Below are 19,871 nucleotides of genomic sequence, written 5' to 3'. Positions count from 1 at the left end.
TATGTACCCTTCATTGATTATTGTTGCTCCTACAACAGCCACACAATGTGTTATATTGAGAGGTTCAAGCGACAATTGTGGTAAAGGAGCATTCGGTTGCAATGGTATGGTAATGTCTTCTGACTGAATGTGTAAGTAGGATTATGTTAATAGTTTTTAGGCCTTCTGTGCTGCTGTTTTGGTCTGTTATGACAACATTGTGCGGCTGTGCTATTTTGGTGCGGTTTTGGGTACTGCTAAGGTATTCAGTTTTACTGATTTTCTGTCCTGCTTTTCCAGTTTTTAGGGGCTGTTGCAATTGTATGGTGCTGTTTTTTATTTATGGCTCTGTCAACCGCCTTTGTACATGATGATTACACTACCTTATTTTTATCTCATTGTTTATTACATCTACACTGGTATCACCACTTCGTATCCATTAAGTATAACTAATTTCCTAAATCTCTGTGAAGAACAGGACGCTATTTGACATCTTAGTATTGTAAATTGCTGACTGATCTCTATTATGTTATCATTCCGAGCAATCTTCTATGAACAACGTACCTTATTATAATCTCATTGCTTATGACATCATTACCATCAATCATAACCTCATATCTGTTACATATAGCTAATATTCTAATTTTTCAAGAAGTAAGAACTGATGCAATTATTCACTGCAAGATAATCTAAGAAACCATGTTATCTTATCCATCAGTGCATCTAACATCTTAAATTGCGATGACTGTTAAACCAAGATTGCAGTTACAAGCACAAAATGCATTCAAATAAATTTTGCCTTTTTTCTCCTGGAAAGGAAATTTCTCAAGTTAGTTATTATTCAAATCATAATTCTATGTTTCCCTATGTAGCAGCGAGTATCCAAAATGATTAAGATATTCGTTTCAAACACCTATTCGAAAACTAATCTTTGTGGACAAACTACCATATATTTAATGTCAGATTCAACAAATGAAACACCTGTATCTGTTAGTATATGGTGGAGATGGTTCTCATATTTTATATTGCGGCGAATTTTTGAATCATTCAAATCATCCTAAATACAATGTTGTTTACAAGGAAATTTTTCGTAATGTACCAGCATGATTTGTTCCCTTTGTTTAAGTTGTATTATTATTTTTAACATTGTATTTGCACAAATAGATTATGAATTAACAGTATAATTGAATATTTTGTTTGCCATCAATATGACCCGTGCGGCAGCACGGGTGCAAGGTCTAGTTAAGTGTAATTACACTAAATCACATAATTATCCGACACCGGGACACGCTAATCCGAGGAGTGTCCGTGCTAAAAGAGAATAATATACTCTTCTTTTTGACAAAACTAAATATATCCTCGACTTATCCAAAATAACAAGAGTGAAAAATTCGCACACAATTTAAATTTACTCAGCACCCAATAGAATAACATTAATCCATTTATAGTGTACACAAGTTTAAGACATTACACGAGCACACCAACTTAAAATTGCACTTTCAATCCTCAAACAGTGGATATAAATATTAATGTATGTTTACATCTAAAGCACCTTTTCGAGTTGAACACAACTCGTCCAGTCAAAGCCTCAAAAGGAGAGCATTCAGCAAACTCAAGAAGCCCATCATACCGAAATCAATCTTTCAGATCAACAGCTTCTCAATAGCATCCTGCATATCAAGAATGTCCAAATGTGTTGGCATTATAACAGCTAATAAAGTTGGTGACTACATGAATAATATCAAGCAAAACATGGTGCATACCTTTAGTTGTTGTATTTGAGATTTAAGTTGACTTCCCTCATTGGTTGTCACAGAACATGCAATCACTGGCCGGGTCACACCACATGCTCGTCCAAGTGCTTGTTTTGATGGGACAAATACATAAGGAACATTCTGAAAATTCAAATAATTACATGGTTATTAGCCTTTTCAACTGTCATAAATTAAAATGCCAAGAACATGAATGAATAGAAATAGCTGTGGCTGTAGTCTGGAAAAAACAAAACAGGGGAATATCAGTCAATTTGGCATATATTGGTAATAGGTCGGATCTCAGGACGAAATTAACATACATAGCTATTGAAAAACTTTAGATTTGTCTTGGTACCCAGCTTACAGTTGACCGCAGAGTAATCCTAGCCACAATTTTAAAAAGACATGGAAATCAATTACTCCCTCCGTCCCGAATTAACTGAGCCATTTTCTCATTTCACACATATTAAGAAAAATGTATAAATAAATGAGAGAGAAAAGTGGTTTTAAGTGCTCTTGATAAGTATTTGGTGCAAAGTGGAATATATTGAATTGGGAATGATGAAAGTAGTATTAATTAGAGTTATAAAGGGGAAAAAGTTATTTTGGGACACTTTTTTTTTGATAAATGGCTCAGTTATTAAGGGACGGGGGGAGTATATGTATAAGACAATGCGGAGCAATGTGTGATCGTTGAAAATTTAAGGATCAAACTAGACACTGTATCACTAAGCTTCACCGCTACTGGCAAAAAGATTGGTTTTGGGGCTTGTTCATAGTGAAATACAACTTAAGCTCAACACAGAAAGAAACTTGATAAAAAGCCATTACACATATTACTTGATAAGAAATTTGATAAGGTAAGGAGCCGCAAAGAAACTTGATAAAAAGCCACTACACATATTACTTTAACCGTTACCAACTTACCAATAAAACAATTTCCATTAAATAATCCCTCCCAAAGTTCACAAAGTGGGAAGGCATTACATAATGTCAACATGGCATACATGCAGGTAATCAATGCAAATCAAACTCTAATGCATACCGCTTGGGAAGTCATGTGATCACATGTTTGAACAAAGACTTCCTTTTCCTTTTGTGGTTCGCTAACCGCACAGTGGGAAGTCATGTGTCGTGATTGCAAACATGTTGGAAAACAAGCCACTTTCCACAAGAAACGAATCTAAACTATATATATACAAATAACTAATTCCTCATTTTTAAATCCCTCAAATGCATTAACATCAGGGTCAGACGCGCATCAAAATTTGAAACATTTCCCATTGTAATATAAAATTGATATCGACAGTAACCCAAAGAACCAAAGTTATACAGTAACCCAAAGGTATAGAGCTCCACCAATTTTTCAATTAAAATAATAAAAAAAAAAACAAAGGACAACAGTAGCAGCAGCAGCAGCAACAAGGGCCACGTTTGAGAGGAGAAAAGCTTGCTACTTCAACACTGGGGTGATGGTGGTGGATCTGGTGAAGTGGCGGAAAAAAAGGGTACATGGAGAGGATTGAAAGGTGGATGGAGATTCATAAGGTAGAAAGGATTTACGAGTTTGGATCTCTGCCACTACATCTATTGGTTTTTGCAAGACACGTGGCGGCGATTGAGCACCGGTGGAACCAACATGGTTTGGGCAGTGACAATGTCAAGGGTAGTTGTAGACATTTGCGTGCTGCTCGTGTTAGTTTACTGCATTTTGGTCTGGTAGTGGTAAACCATGGCAGAGACTTGATTCAAGAAACCCTTGTCATCTTGATGCTCTTTGGGAACCTTTTGATTTGTATGGACATCGACGTAGACATGAATCATACTTCCTTGAATTATGATTATTTTTGTTGTTTAATTTTCTATGTTCCACTTTAGTGTTGATGATATTAGATTATTAACCAGATTGTAATGGCTCGTTTTTCTGCCAAATTTCTAAGCTCTTTACTATTATTTCATTGAATTTCTAATTTTTTTGGTTAATGTTTTTTGTTCCACTAATGTGTTGATAAGATGAGAGATTATTAATCAGATAGTAATGTTATTAATCAGATAGTAATGTTTCGTCATAGTTTTCTAGTATTTGTTCATATATAAGCCCTTTGGTCTGTTTTGTTTGTATAATATTGAATATGATTTGAATTAATTTGTTCTTCATCCAAACTATTTTTTCATACAGAAATTAAACCAAACTAATTAAATAGAATACAAACGAAACAGACACAAGAAAGGGCTTGTAATAAATTAATTAAATACTGAAAAGTCGTGAATAAATATTACTATATGATTATTAATTGCATATCATCAACATATAAGTAGAACAAAAAAAAATCAACCAAAATAATCAGAGTTCAATGATAAAAGAGAGTACTGAGCTTAGAAATTTGGCCAAAACATAAATCATTTTAATAATCACGTCTCATCAAACATGTAAGTGGTTCAAAAATTGACCAAAATAATCAGAATTCAATTAAATAAAAGTACAGAACTTAAAAAATTAGCATAAACATGAACTTATTGCCCTAGTAGTGTCTTTCCATAGTGATTATGTCTACGTTAAAGTCTAAACAAATCAAAGGGTGCCCAAAGAGCATCAAGAGGACAGGGGTTTCCTAAACCAATTCTCAACCATGGTTTACCACTAACAGACCAACGCAATAATCTAACCAGACCAGCGTGCAAATTTCTTCCTACCCGTGACATTGTTACCGCCCAAACCATATTGGTTCGACCGGTGATTAACCGCCTCCACATGTCCTTCGAAAAACCAACAGAAGGAATGGCAAGAGACCCAAGCTCATAAATACTTTCTACCTTCTAAATCTCTATCCACATTTCAATCCTCTCCCCTGTACCCTTTTTTCCGCCACTTCACAAGATCCATCACTGTCACCCCAGTGTCGAGGTAACACGCTTTTCACCTACCTCTCAAACATTGCCCCATAAAAAATAATAAATAAAACAAAGGATAGCAGCAATAACAGTAACAATGGAAACATGACCACAATCACACATGACACGCCCTTCAAAAACACAGACATATTTAAAAAAAATAAAAAAATAGGCAATTAACATTTGTTGGAAATTAACCTTATCCTCAGCGAGTAAAGGAAGATGAAGAAGAATCTCAAGTGGTTCAGTGTCTGCAGCCATCACAACAAACTCAGAAATGCCTCTGTTAAGTGTCTTTGTAGCTGAAAAACATATAAAATAAATCAACACAAAATCATAACCATTCAATCCAGTTGCACTAGTCATAAATCAAACATAACCCTAATACCACTTTTTCTTTTTAACCATAGAAACTGAAAATAAAAATCGTAACAAAAAACAGAAATAAATCAAAAGCACACCTTCATTGGCACCCTTTTTGAGTTGCTTGTAATTAGCAGCTTGTTGAACAAGATCCATTATCGTTATCGTAAGTTGTGCATCAGCCAAAGGGTAAGCTTTTGGATTCACTGTTTCTCCTGTCTGCAACAAACAAAAAAAGATTGAATGAAGAAAATTGAGAAACGGAACGATAAAAATAATTCAAAAAAATGAATAGGAGAAAGGAAACAAGGTACCATTTTTGGGGCGGCGGCGATTGATGTAAGAAGAGAAGAGGCTTAGGGTTTTGGCGTGAAGGAGACGAGAAGAAATGTGCGCGCAGTAGGGTTTATAAGAGGAAATCTGCTCTTCACCCAAACAGTATTGCTCAGTCCCAAAGTAAATTACTTATATACCCTTACGCATGTTAACTCACGCCACGCAAGTTAACATGCGCCAGTTATAACGGTAACGCAACTTAAGTTGCGCAGCGTGACTTAAGTTGCGTTACGTTACTTAAGTTGGTTATCAGCAACAGAGCAACACAGTTCCCTCATTTTCCAACTTTGCCAAACAAGAGAATTGCACCCCAAAATTCGAATTTCATCAATCTTGCGCCATTCAAAGCAAATTTCGTCCACAACATCAAGTAAGTGATGATAATCCTAATTCTTTGCATTATTTTGGTTGAAATTTTCGAATTTGTGTAGAAATTGAACATTTTTAGGTATTTTTAAATTTTGCTTGCATGTTAGTTTTGATGATTGTTAGTGATGATTTAACTTAGGAATTGTTGTTTAGATGTTGTTTAGGGTACAATGTGGTGGTTTAGGGTTTTGAAAATGGTAGATTACATAGTTGTTTGAATCAATGAATGCATGTACTGTAAACAGAGAACGAAGGAACAAGACAGTAGCTAGTGCCACTGCCATTCTGTTCTGGTGCCACTGCCAGTCTGTTCTGCTGCGAGCAGTGCACCAGCAGCAGCGTGAGTTAAGTCACGTTAGTGTTAATACTATCGTGAGTTAAGTTGTGCTAGTGTTAAAACTAGCGTGAGTTAAGTCACACAACAGATCCTAGGCATGGGCTTCCTCTGAAACAGTGTTTACACTAGCGTGACTAAAGACACGCTACGTGACTTAAGTCACGTGATGCTTTGTACTAGCGAAACTTAAGTCACGCTACGTGACTTAAGTTACGTACAGTTTGTACTTGCGCAAGTTAAGTTGCGTAGTGTTATATATGTAATTTATTTTGGGACTGAGCAAAACTGTTTGGGTAAAGAGCAGAATTCTTATAAGAGACGAGAAGAAATAGCTAGAACCATCAGGCTTGTGTCTGACTAGGTCTGCTTTACATGTAAAGCCCATTAAAATATTTGATTAAATGAAATTTTATAAAATGAATTTTTTTATAAATTTTTTTTTAAGTAATTCAATGGCTATAATGAAAACCTAAAATTTTATTTAATTCTATTATATAAAATTTTAGGTTTTCATTATTACTGGACTATTTTCCTAAAAAAAAAAAATTATTACTAGATTATTTGACAACAAAAAATATGAATTTTATAGGAAAAAAATAAAAAATGTTTGAACCGACACATGCAATGGTAAAAGGATAATCTCTTAAACTATTTCATATTATATGGTAGAAATACAATAGATCGCAAACTATTTCATATTTTTTGGAGCACGCTATTGAATTTATGTATGTAAATAGTAGTATTTTTAAATTTATTTCATTTATAGACTTTTAAAATAACATCATTAGATTAATTCTACGTAAATTACTTGTACGCACGCAAAGTAAAAAAACGGGGAAAATGCTTAAGTGTACAAAAAAAATTGTTTGTCGCGATGGCGCAAAATGTTCATGGTTGGTTGATTTTATTTCTCTATTCATGTTAAATTGACTCTGAATGGTAAGTTTAGTCATGCAGGTGTGTTTGTTTATGAAAAATGTACAAAAATTGTAAGCAAGCACATATTAACAGAGAGGCTCATTGCTTGTAAGTCCCGTTGTTGATGTTTATAGTCCTTAATTTATAGTGGTTCACCCAGCATGGGTTAATCCACTCATCACAATCAAGTGAAAAGTTTCACTATGATGCTTAAGATACCCTCTCAAATCATGTACCTTACGATCTTGTTCACATGAACATGTACAACCTGTATTCTCTAAGCTTCGGTAGACTTACAACCTTCTTTGCTAAGTCACACTTAGACTTTACAACTTTCTGTTCAAACTAACACTTTAGTACCCTTAAAGCTAGATGAGACATTTCTTTACAATTGATTTGAAGTTTGAATGAAATCAGACAAGATGAAGAAGAAGAATGAAGGGGGAAGATTATCTTTGAAAAGATAAGAAAGAAGTTTGATTCACACTCTTAGAGATTTTAATAATCTTTAGAGTTGATTTGTGAAATCAAGTTGATATGAAGCTTTTAAACACTTTTAATAAGTTGTTTTTGTATACTTGTTAGTTGTTCTTCAATGTTGAGCCTGAAGTGAAAATAATAGTCACAGGGAAGGGGGGTTTGAATTGTGACCCTTTTAAAATTAAACTTGTAACTTAAAACTGATTCTCAAGTTGTAAACATGGAATGGTTAAGTTAGGAGACTAACTTCAGAACGTTATGAAGTGTTAGTGCAAAAACAGTTTAATAAATAAATGTGTTTGTGTGTGTTGTGTATACTATAAATAAAGAGTATAGGGAAGAGAAGAAGAACACACATAGATTTATAGTGGTTCACCCAATGTGGGCTAGTCCACTCCTCACAATCTTGTGAGAATTTCCACTATGATGCTTGAGATAACCTCTCAAATCATGCACCTTACAATATTGTTCACCTGAACAATTACAACAACTGTATTCTCTAAGCCTCAGCAGGCTTACACCTTCTTGCTAAGTTACCCACTTAGACTTTTACACCTTCTGCTCAAACTAACACTTTTTTTTGGTAGATAGACGAAATGGCAAAGCCATTATAAACTCACACACACAAGTGGAGGTACCGGGGTTCTAACCCCGATCATGGCATCCGGCCTAACAATTTCGGCATTTTTGCCAGTTGAGCTAGGACTTGCGGATCTCAAACTAACACTTTAGTACCCCTAAAGTTAGATGAGACTCACTTTACAATTTGTATGGAGTTTGAATTTTTGAAAACAAACAAGAGGAGAATGGAGGAAGAAATTATCTTTAACAAGATAACAGAGAGAATTGATTTACATTACAAGAAGATATAAAAATCTCAGTGATGATCAATTCAAAATGCTAAAGCTTCACAACAATGTTCTTGTTGTTTTTCTTGATGCTTTGCAATTTGTATGGAGTTTGAATGATTGAAATCAGACAAGAGAAGAATGATGGAGGGAGGAGTTTATCTTTGAAAAGATAAGAGAAAGAAAATTGATTTACACTTAGAAAGACTTCTTGGAATCTTTGTGTTGATCAATTCGAATGCTAAAGCTTCAAACAATCTTTGTTGTTTTCTTGTATGCTTCGCAATGGTGCAAGTAATGACGAGTCTTTGATCTCTATTTATAGAGTTTTTGGGCTCTTGTAGCCGTTAGAGGGTGACCAATGGTCTTTTGCCATGTGTCATGGGCCTTACTAACTTTTACTTGAAAATCTGGGTGAACATTCTGACCATCAGAATGTTGTTGTGTTTTCCAGGATGAACATCAGAATATTGTTGTGTTCTTCATCAGAATGTTGATGTTCATCAAGATCTTCATATGGGGTCATCATATATGAATATATGATGAGCTTCTGGGTTTATCCAATGCATGTCATTTAACTTTTTGGGTTTTATTCATGTGTTGTGTCTTTTACACAAACATCAGAATGTTACATGGATAAAGTTGTTTCCAGATCTGCATTGGATTGTGTCCTGGAGAGAGAGTAGTGGATCTGATCATCAGAATGTTCCTTTTGTTTCACTTAGGATGATTTGTAAAACTACCATTTGATGTAATCAGATCCTAATAGTGAAACAACAATGAAGAGCAGTGATTGAAACATCTAGGATTATATTCTCCTTGGAATATTTCTAGTACTTCAATGTCCATAGTCTTTAATGAACATTGAATATCCTTTTTGACATTAATCTTGTAAATGCCTTTATTGCTTGATTGATCCATGCCAATGTACTTTACTGGACATTTATTCATGTCGCGTGTACCTTGCATGTTCTTGATAATGTTCTTGAGATTCTGGGCTTGTATAAGAACAACTTTCTAAACTCTATTTGAACATTCTGAGCAACATTTTGAACTAACTTTCTGAACTCATAGTTAGTTCATGAATTCAAATGTACTTTGATTTCTTGTATCTTGGTATGATTTAAACTTTGTTTGTGTCTTGGTTAATCACTCAAGAACGCATAAATACCAAGAACTATCAAAGTCCATTAATCCTTTAATCATCATAGATGCCTTTAATAATTTCTTGATCCAAAGTAAAAATCCTTTTCTGCATTCTTGGTGTGGACATTGAGTTTTGAGTTTGCTCTAACGAACCTTCTGAGCAACCTTCTAAACAACCTTCTGAACTCCTTCTGGGTTCATACATATGAACTTCAGAATGTTTCTTCCGGGTTCCTTCCTTTTTGACGGTTGTACTTTATGCTGAACATTCTGATGTTCTTAAACATTCTAATCTTCTTCAACACTTTGAACCTTATGAAGGTTGTTTATTTATTTTCTTCAAAAACTACTTGAAGCATATAAATGAGAGATCATTTGTTTTGACAAACAAGATGATTCTTTCTTTGAAGTCCAGAAGAATATTTCTTTGCATCTAGTTCATCATTGCTTGTAACCGATGACTTTAAATATTCTTGTTTATCCATGAAGTAATCCTTTATTATTTCTGGATATATTCAGGGTTAATTTCATGGTCATTATGAACTCCATTCATATGAACATTCTGAACTGTGTTCATATGAACATTATGAACTCTGAACTTCTTATCTTTAGAAGCTTTGGAAGTGTGATACTTTTGAGTAGATTATGAAAATCTTCCTAACTTGTATGCATATTTCCTTTTATCTTGTTTACCCATGGAGAATCTTCAAATCATATAACATAAAACTCAATGTGAGTTTTGTCACATAACTTCAAGCACATTCTTGTGTAGTTTGTGATGTAAGTTCTTCCATCATGATTCAAGTTCTTCCATCATGATTCTTGAGCTAGGAATCTTCATGGAAATATGATATTGTTGTTTCAACTAATGATATACTCATTCTTTCATTGTTAAGTAGATATAACAAAAAAAAACTCAAGCGCAAACGTCAGTAGATCCATTCATAAAACTTATCATTTATTCCACGAGGTTTGTTATCATTAAAACATTCATCAAAAAGATTTTTGCTTCAATAAAGCCTTCCACTCTTGGGACCCACTGTAACGCCATACTTCTATTAAAGCGATAAAACACACGAATAATATAATTATTCAAGAAATAGATGTTACGTTTTCAACAGATTCCAAACAACATGCATATAAAAATTCCTCAAAAGTCGCAGCGGATATAAAGCATACATGTCATAAACTCCAATACATCAATACATAAAATCTCTAAATCCTGACATAGGGGTAAAAATCTCAACAACGTCAATAACAATCCAAAATAAAGATAACAACGGACATCCTAGATCAGAGCCTAATTTAAGACACCGAAACAGATAAAATAAAGGAAGCTCCCGCTATCCTCGAGCAACTCACCGAACAAGCAAAACTACTCTTGCACTCTGTCTACCCATTCATACAAACATGTAGGCGGTAAAAACCACTGGGGGTTAGCTTCACATCAATCATAATTAATTAAACATGCATTCATCAAATTAAACTTCATATAATTCAAAGAAATGAATAATTCAACTTCAACATTATTCATTAACACAAGCAAATTCACCTTATCACAATTACATAGGTCACCTATCACATCAACACAAAGCACAAACACAACTAGGACTCATGCAAAGATATGTTATGCGCCTAGATGTGACTTCTACATGTACATGGTACCATCAACTACGACAAAGTTGTCAACTCATGATGCAACAAAAACATCATCAACGTCACCAACACGGATATAAAATCCATCAACTTCAACCATGTATGCATGAATATATGACTCATCACCAAAACATATATTCACACAACTCATCATCATTATCAACATATATGCACTCATCAACACTATCATCATCATTTAGCATATATGCAATTAATCAACATCACAACATTATTACAACTCAACATCTTCATACAATTTCTCACAATTCAAGTAAAGGAGAAGATACATCACACTATGATAAACATCATATTCAACACCTATCAATCATTCATACATCTTCATATAATTACATAAAGCTATTCACAAAAGATTTGCAAAGCATTCTGCCATAAAGATCATTTTCGACAAAGTTCGTCTATCATTTCACAACTTTAAAATAATTGAAGCAATTCAATCAAAACTAAGCAAACAAGCTCTAATGCCTCAACTATGTATACACTTAGATCACATATAAGTGCAGTTGAGTATACATGTGCGTTTCACCAGCCAAACACGACGAAATCATAAAAATCACATAGTTCGTCTCTCTTTATCATTTTTTAAAAGAATTTCATTTTCAAAGCAAAACAAGTCAAAAGTTAATGAAATCAATCACAACCAATTTTAGAAATCATGTATTGAATAAATAACCTTAACTCCACCCCTTTCCTTTGAGAAAAACAAGTTTCGGAAAAATCGATGTTCTTGACGTTTTCGAAAGTTTGTGGATTAATTCATCAAACCAAGTTCAAATCAATTCAATTGATGTTTACAGAGGTTTAAAAAGTTTGATTACATTTAATTACATCAAAAGAATCAGTTTAGAATGGTTCGAATCGACCCAGAGCCCTAAAACGACAAAATATGAGTTGCTGCACTGTGCAACTCGCCATGGCCACCAAATCACTCGCCATGGCGAGCTGGACAGTTTCTTCACTCGCCATGGCCACCAGATTGCTCGCCATGGCGATCTTAGACAGTCAGCTCTCGGGTAAAACTCCATTTTCACCCCAAAACCCCAATTTTTGATTCCCTAATGCCCAAATTCATCCCAGAGTTTGTCTAAACGTTTATAAACATGAAAAGACACTCAAATCCATATAAAACTTGAATCAAAACATCATTCTAACACAAATCACCATTTAACCCATTTTTTGTAAAACTTTCAAAAACCACACAAATTCAGACCACAACTCTATGATTATGAACACCACAAATAAGCACTTATGGGTTTAAGTAGAAAAAGAGATTATACAAAGATTATGAGAGAATACTAGCCCCCTTACCTCAATTGGATCACAAACCTAGCTAATGCTTCACTTTAGCTCTAATCCCTTGAGTCTCTACCCTCTTCTTGCTCCCAAGTTCTTCTCTCTTCAAAACCCTCTTTCTAGCTCTTTCTCTCTCTCATAGTTTTGAAACTCGGCTCGAACCAGCCGGTTGGACCGGTCGAACCGTGAACCGGTGGATAGGCCGGTTCGAGCAGGCCTTTGGATCAGCCATGTAATTAGCTCGGCGAGAACCGGTCAAAACCGGCGAAAACCGGTGACTCGGCCGAGTAGTTGGTCAGACCGGTTCTTGTTTTTTTTATTTTTTTAGGCTTTTAAGTTAAACCTCATAATTAATTCATTTAAGCACGTTTACTGCTAATTAATAGCAATTAACGCCAATTAGCTATAGTAAACGTGTGCTTTGACTTCTAATTAATAGCAATTAACGCCAATTAGCTATAGTAAACGCGTGCTTTGACTTTTAATTTTTAATATTTGAAGAAAATATCAGAATTTAAAAAAAACTAGAAGTTATGAGAATCGAACCGAAGACATTAAAATGATTCAATTGAACCTCAACCACTATAGCAGCTACTTTTTTGTGGTATTTAATGAAATTGATTATATTTGTAAACATATTGCATATTCATTTTTTCTATGCAAAAAACACATAGTTTTATTTTTACTTTCAAAACGAGCACGTCATTTTTTAAATATAATATTTACACAATAATAATAATAATAATAATAATAATATCATCTCTCCACTAAAAAATAATATGCATATCTTTTTTTTTTAGAAAATCAACAAATTATATTGATATTAATGGATATGCAAAATAAAATATATTTTCTGCTAACAAAATATATACCTTTTTTTAAAAAATATAGCTTTAACATATATTAATATACATATTAGATGTCATTTTTTAAGTTTTTAAGTGTCCGAGTCATCGATTCGATCCGATCTAACTTGATTCAATACTTATAAAAATTTAATCTTAAGACCGAGTCATCTAACCGAGTTATTCGGTTTGATCCGGTTCAGTCATACGGTTCAACCATTGACTAAGTGGTTCAACCATTAACCTAGCGACCAAGTACCCCTGCCGAGTCGTTGACCGAGCCGAGTTTTAAAACTATGCTCTCTCTACCTCTCTTGAAATGTTTTGTGAAAATGAACAAATGATTTTATGTGACCTAATTTTCCTCAATGACTAAGGTTTAAATAGGCTCCTCACTATTGGGCTTAACCCTTAATGTCTTAATGAGGTCAACACACTCATTAATCAATTCAAAATGTTCATACTCACTTAACGGTTAAAAATAAAGAATAGTTACCGGTTCTAAATTAATTACCCCACTTTCTAGTAACTCAGTAAAAATAACTATTCCTACTCAAAACACTACTAAAATAATTTACACGGTGGAATTACTAATTTACCCTTGCTCACAAAATAACCAAAATACCCCTACGTCCAAAATGACTAAAATACCCTTCTAACACGGAAACCCATCAAAATGCACCCAAAGACAGATAATCACATACGAGCATAAATAAACACACATAAAAACAATTAAAATAAATCTAACGAAAATCGGGTTGTTACACCCACCAACCTTTGCTTGAAAATCTAGATGAACATTCGAATGTTGTTGTGTTCTTGAGATGACTTCAGAATGTTATTGTGTTCATCAGGATATTGTTTCTGGGTTCATGTGGATGAAGGTCAGATGTGTTTCTGGGTTTCATCATATGAATATTACATGAATTATTGGGTTGTATCATGAAGATTGTTCTTTGTACGAACTTCATAATGTTCCTGGATCATATCTCTTTCAAATCTATCTTGGAACTAGTGCAGGAGAGATAAAGTGGAACTGTCACTTCAAGCTCATTCTTTAGGGGATTTGGTTTGCGTTGTACAGGACCAACTCCCTTATGTGTCGAATCCTTATTGAATCAGCTAGATCTTGCTTTTTTACTTTGCTTTTTTCTTTTAACCAACTGTATTGTTTATGTCAGAAAAAACATGTGGTTGTAATGAACTTTCCGAACTTGAGAAACTTCAGAATGTTCCTTTTGTTTCACTTAGGATGATTTGTAAGACTCCTATTTGATGTAATCAAATCCTAATAGTGAAACATCAATGAAGTGCATTAGGAAAAACATCTAGGATGATATTCTTAATGGAATATTCCTAATGTTTTGTACTTCAAATGTTCATAATCTTGAATGAACATTGAAGATCCCTTTTTGAACTTAATCCAATAAATATCTTTATTCCTTGATTGATCCAAGTCAATGTACTTTACTGGGCTTTTATTTATTTCACGTGAACCTTGCATGTTCTTCATTTTGTTCATGAATTTTTGGGCTTTGTTCTCGATGTTCATAAGAACAACCTTCTGAACTCTGTCCAATCTTCAGAACTCAGTTTAACTTTCTGAACTCTGACTGAGTTCATAAGTCTTTATGTCTTTTAATTTCTTGTATCTTGGTATGATTTAAACTTTGTTCCTGTCTTAGTTAAACACTCAAGAGCACAAATTCAATCCCAAGAAATTAATCAAAGTCCATTAATTCCTTAATCATCAAGGTTTGTTATCTTTAAAATTTAATTAGGAATTTTGCCTCATTAAAAGGTTTAATGGGTAAAAAAAATAACTTGTCATTTATGTTAGCATCAAAATGATTTTTTTCCCTTTCATACAGTGACTCGTTGATTTAATTTTTTTTTCGCGATTTTTTTTATGAAATTATTCAGTCTTCACTTTGCAGAAAGATCATTATGCTTGATCTTTGTTTTTTGCTAACTTCTACGTGATTTCCTCAAGTTCTTTTTTTTGTATTGTTTCTCTGAATCTTGATTAAGATTCTTCCTCAGTATTACATTTTCTCCTAATTTTGATTCTACATTCACCACAATGCCTCCACATCAAGTTATAGTTCATATTCTTCAATCTTCATAGCAAGATTCTAATTCGATCTTGAGCAATGCTAGGGACAGTCTCTCTCACACTCTCTCTTAGACACTCTTCCAACCATTGGTCCACGTCATTAATTTTTATAAACCATTTACCGTATAACTGGTTCTTCTGGTTTACAAACATTAATCATTATTATTTTTTTATTCCAAGCTTTAAAGAACAGAAAGTGACGCTAATCATCTTCTTCCCCATGACTACTGAATGGTGACCCACTTCTAATAATCAATCATAAACATACATTTTTAACATTATTCCTCAACAAGTTAAACACATGATTCCTTTTTACATGTTAAAAATGGGTTATACCTCTATCAAAAACGTGGATTACGTGGATTATGTGATTTCTCAAACAATGATTCTTTCACTTTCTATTTGACTTCTCCATCAGCAACAACCCAATGTTCAACCAGGTAAAATTTGCCCAGATCTATCTTTTTTTGTCCCAACCTATATGTTCTTCAAATTCAACGATGTAACGATTTTCGGTGTGCTGCTCCGAAACAGTATACAAACGGTGGTTCCTCGTATGGGAAATCAATTACGTCGTCGTAGTCTTCAAATTCTTGTTCATGTTCATGCTCTTTTGTTGTGTCGTTTTGAGGTGTGTTGTTTTTTTGTTGCGCCGTTTTAAGGTTTGGGATTGTGTTTCTGTTGTGGAGGCTTTGAGGTTGCTGTGTTTGATTTAGAAAGTGTTGTTTTGGGTTTTTGAAGTGAGGTTTTTGGAGAGTGAAAGAGAGGAAGAAGGAGAGGATTATGGTAACGGTTTTTGGACGATTCACGTGCTATCGTCATCTCTTCTTTAAGTTCAACAGATCTGGACGAAGAAAACTTGCGCAGAGGTGATGAACTAGATATTTATAAATTAATGGTCTTTTGATTTTAAAATAAATAAATTAAATCTATATATCATTAGCCGGTTGCCAGTTGAAACTTTTGTTTTAAGTGGTGATGTGGACCAATAGTGGAGAAGGTGTCCAAAAGCGATTGAGAGAGCGATTGCATTTAGCATTCCTCTTCGATCTTTTATGTGCATTTAAGTGAAGGATGAAATTTTGTTGTTGTCGCTTCTAAGTTCAATGGATTTGATTATCTTGCATGGAGTCGTTCACTACAAACGATGTTGGTCCCAAGAACAAGCTTGCTTTTATCAATGGATCAATTCTAATTCTAGATCGCACTGCTTTCAATAGAGTTGCTTGAGAAAGGTGTAATCACCTCATTCATTCATGACTAGTCAACTATCTATTAGACCTATTTCACAAATCATTGTTTTTCATGATTATGCAATTGATGTTTGGAAAGACCTCAGATAGAGATTTTCCAAATTTGATAGAATTAGAATTGCTTCTTTATGTTTGTCTATCAACAGTCTTAAGTAAGGTTCCAAATACGTGTTAGAATACGTCACTAAAATGCAATCTTTATGGTTGAAATTGAATTCACATAGACATATGCCAAATTGTACTTGTCCACGTGCATCTAGACGTGGAGCTCTACATGTTGTTCGCAACTATAGAAATGAAGACCAAGGGCGTGTTTGATATCCTTTTCAAAAACAGTTTTTAAATTTTTAAAAATTAAAAAAGAGTAAAACTTGCTTGATAAATATTTTTGTAACAGTTCCGCTTTTTCAGTTTTCAAAACAGGTCCGCATTTTCAGTTTTTAAAAACAGAAAAAGGGAAACACATTTTATATGTTTTCTTGTTTTTTATTCCGGTTTTCTCTCTAACAAAACACGGGAATCATTTTTTAATGGCAATTTCGTAAATAGCCTGACTGAATAATCACTACAAAATCGTTGGCAGTTTCCATCATCAAGCGGATTTTGTTTTAATTTTTTTTCTTAAAAACAGTTTTTAAATATTGGTTTGTAAAATAGTTTTTAAAAACAAAAAAGCAAAAGCCAACCAAACAGGCCCCAAGTAGGGGTGGGAATAGGCCAGGCCAGGCCAGGCTTTGATAGGCCTGAGCCTGGCCTACGAAAAAATTTACAGGCCTGAGCCTGGCCTATGGCCTATCATAGGCTGTTTTTCTTGGCCTGGCCTGGCCTATTTAAAAGCCTGGACTGGCCTGAAAGCCTACTTACAAGCCTACTTTATATTAAGGCCATCAAATAGTTCATTTAGCCTACTAAATAAGCTAAACAAGCCTTAAAGTCTACTTAAAAGCCTATTTAACTACAAGTAAATTTTAACTAGATTAAAGCCTACTTAAAAGCCTATAACAACAAAGCCTATTAAGGGACTAATAGATAGAGAAAAAGATATTTATATTTTTAATGTATGCAATTATTTTAATATAAAAAAAACATTTTTTAATAAATATTATTAATAGGCCAGCCTATTAGGCTTAACAGGCTTTTCTGGAAGCCTAAGCCTGGCCTATTTAACTAAACATGCTTTTTAAAAAGCCTAAGCCTAGGCCTATCTACTAAACAGGCCAGGCCAGGCCAGGCCAAAACAGGCCAGGCCGTAGGCCCCTGTAGGCCGGCCTGGCCTATTCCCAACCCTAGCCCCAAGTCATTCAATTTTCAATTGAATTGAATGATCAATTAATTGTGGTCATGCATGACTTAAGTGTTGCGTATGAATTGTCTTCCTTCTATCAACAAGGTATATTCACTTGACATTTAAGAGGAAATTAACAATGCTTCTTTTTAATATGTGTCCAATGGTTACTTTGATGGTTCTTCACATGAATCTGATTCAAGGTTTTGCACGCAATCGAAATGGACACACTGTTGAATTTTGTCATAAAAACATGGTCATCCTAGTTTCAATAAGCAACACTTTTCTTTTTTTTTTTTTTGACGGTAAACACCAGCTTAACATTTCATAACATAGAGAACATTACAAGCAGATATCGTTAACATTGAAGGGACATTCCCCAACAATTTTGAAGATCCAGTACAAAAGAAAAACCTTACAAGAACATGATTTGCAAAACACATAAACTTTGCAGACAAATATGAGAAATTAAACCAAATTTCATAACCTAACAACCCATTCATCAAAAGCTTCCATCTTCTAATGCCGACAAAGGAGATGTGAGAATCCAAAGTCTTTTTTCCTATCCAGTTACGGATCATTTTTTTTGCTTCATCACGCGCGTTTCGACTAAACTTGGTCTCGGATTTGTTCACTTTATCATGCTGGACAAAAACCAGTTGATAAAAGGCAAAGGTATTGAAGTGGGGAGCATCCTCATAAATAACTACACAGCTGATGTGCTTTTTAGCATCAAAACTCAGTTGTGATACACTTTTAATAACTAAACCTGAACATAAAACACTTAACACAATACTACACACATATAACGTAAAATCAACAACAAACACACAAACACTTAAGCATAAAACAAACAACACAAAGTAGACTAAACTGCAAATCAACCATGGAGGCTTTGGTGGCAGGCGACATAGATCTGGATCCGGCAGCACAAATACGTTCATGGAAGTGGAGGAAGTGGGTGGAGGTTCAGGTGGCGGCCGCTCAGATGGGGTCAGATCTGTTATGGATGAGGTTATGTGGGTGTTGGTGGTGGTTGGGATGGTGGTGAGTCTCGGTAGCAGATCCGGGGAACCAAGGCAGGAGATCTGTTGAACATTAGGCGGTGGCTCCGGTGGAGGGCGTTGGATTGAGACATAGAGCATGGTCTTGTGGATCTGGGTTGGTGACAGCAAGAGGGGTGATGGTGGTGATGTGTAAGGTGACATCAGGTAACAAAGAGAGCTTTCACAGGGGAGGAGGGAGCCACTATTACAGAGGGGAAACAACCCTCCATTGTGGAGGGGGAAGGTCTCCAATAAAATGGAGGAGCAACACATAGCTGTAAGAAAAATTCTAGAGAGAAGGCAGAGCCTCTCTCTCTAACTTTTCCTTACCATGTGAGTGTTAACTACACATGAAGCAACACTTTTCTGATATTGCATCTTCCTGTGAATTTATGAGTCTGCTTCAACTATTGATAACATTGATGGGTTTGCAACTAGTTCTAGTACTAGTTTATCTCGGGAGAAATTTGATCAACTTGTATCCTTATTACAACAAGAAAATTTGATTTTTCAAGCTTCCACTTCAAGTGGTCCTGTTTTAAATCATGTTAATGTCTTAATTGTTTCAATTTTTTTCGTAGATATAAATACAAAACACCGGCAACGAGGGCAATGTAAATATTTTACATTTTTTTTGCATATAAAATGAACAAATATGTATAAAACCACTACATTTTGAAAACACTCATGTTGTCCTTGCTAGAACAACATGATTCTCTCCATTATGTTCGGTTTATTTAGGCGAAGCAATGATACTTTCTCAAGTGTTGCAGTTGGTCGCTGAATTGGGTTTTGATGGTATGGATTTATCGCTTGATTCTAAAATAGTAGTAGACGTTTTCAATGGTGGAAGCATTCACAATAGTGAGTTTGGTAGCATTACAGGCAATTTATTAAACAATTCTTTTCACAACTTCATGGTTGAGTTTAACCGGAG

General features: G+C 34.5%; 1 protein-coding gene across 1 annotated transcript; it reads right to left on the bottom strand.

Annotated features, from left to right (window-relative positions):
• Positions 1-1,369: 1,369 nt before the first annotated feature.
• LOC146947010 (uncharacterized) lies at positions 1,370-5,368 on the bottom strand. The gene is made up of 5 exons (XM_085744753.1): positions 5,303-5,368; positions 5,087-5,207; positions 4,824-4,927; positions 1,743-1,874; positions 1,370-1,649 (listed from the first exon to the last, which is right to left on the bottom strand). Exons 1-5 carry the CDS (start codon positions 5,303-5,305, stop codon positions 1,623-1,625), a joined length of 387 nt encoding a protein of 128 aa, XP_085600879.1. The 5' UTR covers positions 5,306-5,368; the 3' UTR covers positions 1,370-1,622.
• Positions 5,369-19,871: the final 14,503 nt, after the last annotated feature.

This window comes from Medicago sativa, chromosome 2, assembly GCF_051527215.1.
Source record: "Medicago sativa cultivar Bolivia chromosome 2, Bolivia_mono, whole genome shotgun sequence".
NCBI classification, from domain to species: Eukaryota; Viridiplantae; Streptophyta; class Magnoliopsida; order Fabales; family Fabaceae; genus Medicago; species Medicago sativa.
The sequence above is the reverse complement of the archived record's forward strand: the minus strand, read 5'-3'. Positions and strand labels throughout refer to the sequence as shown.